This window comes from Sus scrofa, chromosome X (genome assembly GCF_054392235.1).
Source record: "Sus scrofa isolate SSC_HxYL_T2T_F1_AM1 chromosome X, Sscrofa_HxYL_maternal_Yorkshire_Landrace_v2.0, whole genome shotgun sequence".
Lineage (NCBI taxonomy): Eukaryota > Metazoa > Chordata > Mammalia > Artiodactyla > Suidae > Sus > Sus scrofa.
Window position 1 is genome coordinate 114051935 of NC_139401.1, and position 2965 is coordinate 114054899.

The 2965-nt window shown below is 46.4% G+C and overlaps 1 protein-coding gene across 1 annotated transcript; it reads left to right on the top strand.

Annotated features, from left to right (window-relative positions):
* The first annotated feature begins 393 nt into the window (after positions 1-393).
* Positions 394-2342, top strand: PRR32 (proline rich 32). Its single transcript, XM_003484154.5, has 2 exons — positions 394-538; positions 1298-2342. Exons 1-2 carry the CDS (start codon positions 519-521, stop codon positions 2172-2174), a joined length of 897 nt encoding a protein of 298 aa, XP_003484202.1. The 5' UTR covers positions 394-518; the 3' UTR covers positions 2175-2342.
* The last annotated feature ends 623 nt before the right edge of the window (positions 2343-2965 follow it).

Consider the following 2965-nt stretch of genomic DNA (forward strand, 5'->3'; position numbering starts at 1 on the left):
GCACCCCCCAAACTGGAAATTTAAATTACAAGATTAGGCATGGCATTCTGCTTAGACTTCGTATTTCCAACCTGGAAGAGGAGATTCGACAATTACCTTTTTAAAATAAAACTTCAGAAATGACTCTTAACAAAAGACCTTGCCACTATGATTCTTCTAAAATCATCTTGAAATGATTTTTCTTCGCAAGGGGGTTGCTACAGGGTAAATGCAGCGAATGCCTTTAAGTTCATCTACTACTGTGCAAAAAGGAATCATACATTTAGCTTCAAAGAAGTGTCACAGATTTATCCCCTCCTCCTCCCAGCTCCTTTTCACCCTCCCTTCCCTAGCAACTGGTAACTTCAGAAAGAGGACTCCAAATCTAGAAAGAAGCAGTTGGTCCCTGGCTTCATTCGACTTGCCAAGCTGCTCTAAGGCAGAAGCACCAGTCATTTCTCCAGACTGAGTCGGCCTGTGTGGGCGTTCAGCTGGTTTTCTCCATCACCTCAAGAAGGCTTTCTTGATCAAATTTCTCCATGGCTTGTACTGAAAATGTGTAAGTACAAAACTGAGTACAACTGTTGGATTTGAAGGCAAAAGGCCATTTGAATTGTTTCCCTGTGTAAGTGCGACAGGGAAGGCAGGGCATGAATTCAGGTATTAAGAATACTGGATTTAGGGTGGCTGTTTTTCAATGTAATTTTGAAACAAAAGTTGCAAATCTTTCATCTAAATTGTGGGGTTTATATATGAGGAAATTCTTACTCTCGTGGTACTAGTTGTATGAAAATTTAACAAAAGTCAATCAATGTAAATGGTGACTAATGCTTCCAAAAAGAGAAACGAACTGGACTGTTAACATAACTAACTTTTCTTTGACTTCGGCGGAGGAAAAAAAAAAAAAAAAAGTTTTCCCTCATAAGACTTTCCAGAGCACTTTAAATGAAGGGTTTAGTGGATCTTACTGGGACAGCAAGAGCTGACGTTTCCTCTGTTTTTACGGCATGCCTGCTCACTGCAGCCTTTGAGGAAGCTATCTGGGTCTTCTAGGCTTCCTCGTTGCCTTGAGGAGTATGGGGAACCGGGTGGACCCACAGGCCAGCCATAAAGGGAAACCACAAAGCCTGGGGCTGAACAGGCCTTCTGATCTGGGGCAAGGGGGCTGAAAAAGTATTTGCTCACTACACCGGGAGGAGATCGGGCTCTCCCTTTTCCCACGGTGTATTCCAGACAGTTCGATCAATCACATATTTCACATCTTTCCTGATCACTGCCTTTCCATTTTTGTTGACTTATTTATTTCTGTTTTTGCAAGCCTTGGAGCGCACGCCTCTTCAGCTACAGCAGTAGCTGCGGAAGAACACGCAGACCGGGAGCCGCGCCCGGCTGTGCAGCTCCAGTGTCCGAGTTCCGCGCTACAGGGTAATTCGGAGTCCTGGGGCCACCCTCGCCTCCCGCTTAGACCTCCCTTCGGTGTGCTGACCGATCTGGCAAGAGAGCAACTGGAGCGCCCCTCGGAGAGAACAGAATCCTGCATTCCTGTCAACTGTTCCAGAGCTCTCAACCCCCTGTACCGGCTACCACCTGCTGCTGCGGAAGAGGCCTTAGCAACAGCAGAAGTAAATAGCTCTGAGGGGCTGGCAGGCCAGAGGCAGAGGGGACAGGATTCTATTCATGTGTCCCAGGAATTCTCTGGCGGCCCCCCCGTACTGATGGTGGGGGGGACGAGGGTTAGCAATGGGAGCACTGAGAGAGGTGGGAGTAGTGCAAGGTTATATGTGGCTTTGCCTCGGGGTCAAGGATTCCTTCCATCCAGGGGCCCCCAAGTAAGAGGCCCTCCACACATCCCCACCCTTAGATCGGGGATAATGATGGAGGTGCCTCAAGGAAGTAAGAGAATGACCAGCAAGGAAAGCTTGGCTCAAGTTTCTTTTCCACCGGGAGGCCCGCGGCACTCGGTGGAGAATTGGCTAAGGCCTGTTCCCTTGTCATCCAGCACTCCAGGTGTACCTTCCTGCGCTACTGCTCATTGCTTCATTCCTCCTCGACCTCGCAGTTTTAATCCATTTCTGGCTATGCCTATCGCTTTTGCTCCTCCCCCGCTATTTGGTCCTCTGATGCCTTCCTATTTTGCCAATTTCCCTTCTTGGGGAATGCCAGCTCCCGCATGCTCAAACAGAGAGAACAACTGATGGCAAAGGAAAAAAAAAAAAAAAGGAGGAAAAATTAACGGTTGTGCAAAGAGGTGAAAGTTACTCATTTACCTTTTTATATTTGAAACCACTCACACTCTTACACCCTGTTTACCACTCCTGTGCCTTACATACTGGGAAATTCAATAAAGACTCTGAACTTTGAAATATTGTGAATTTTTTTTTTAAATGCCACTCTGGGAGCCTAAGCCTCGGATTTTTTTTCTACTTTTAAGGAAATTAAAGCAGTAATGTGCCAGTGTTTTCTAAGTAGCTTAGCTGAATCCCTACCACTGGCTTGCAGCTGTGACTGTGAGGAGGAGGGGCCAGTGGGTTCTTGTTAGACTTGGCCAAGTCTAGGGTGGGGGATTCCTACCTACCTAAGGCTCTGGGGGTTGTTCCCTGCAGGACGGGTGAATGAAGATAAGGCCCAAAAGACAGACACAAATCCAGATAATAGATAAAAACAAAAACCACAAACACTAAAAGCAGCCAGATGAGACTAAAGTGAGAGAAATAGAGCCAACCTTTCAGAGCCAGATAGTGGCAGAACCAGGCTGAGAGGTCAGGGAAGAAATGGGGCAGAGGAAAAGGGAGATTTCTAACCACTGCTTCAAACAAGAGCTAGTATTTGTCTCTCAACATTTCACCATTGCTGAGTACATGGTATATATAAGGCTGGCTTAATAGAAGTCCATGGACAAGGCAGAATAGGGCTGATCCCTTCACCTGTTCTCTGAACAAAGGGCTACTATATAATCAGACTTTTAAAGGCAAATGAAAACACTTCA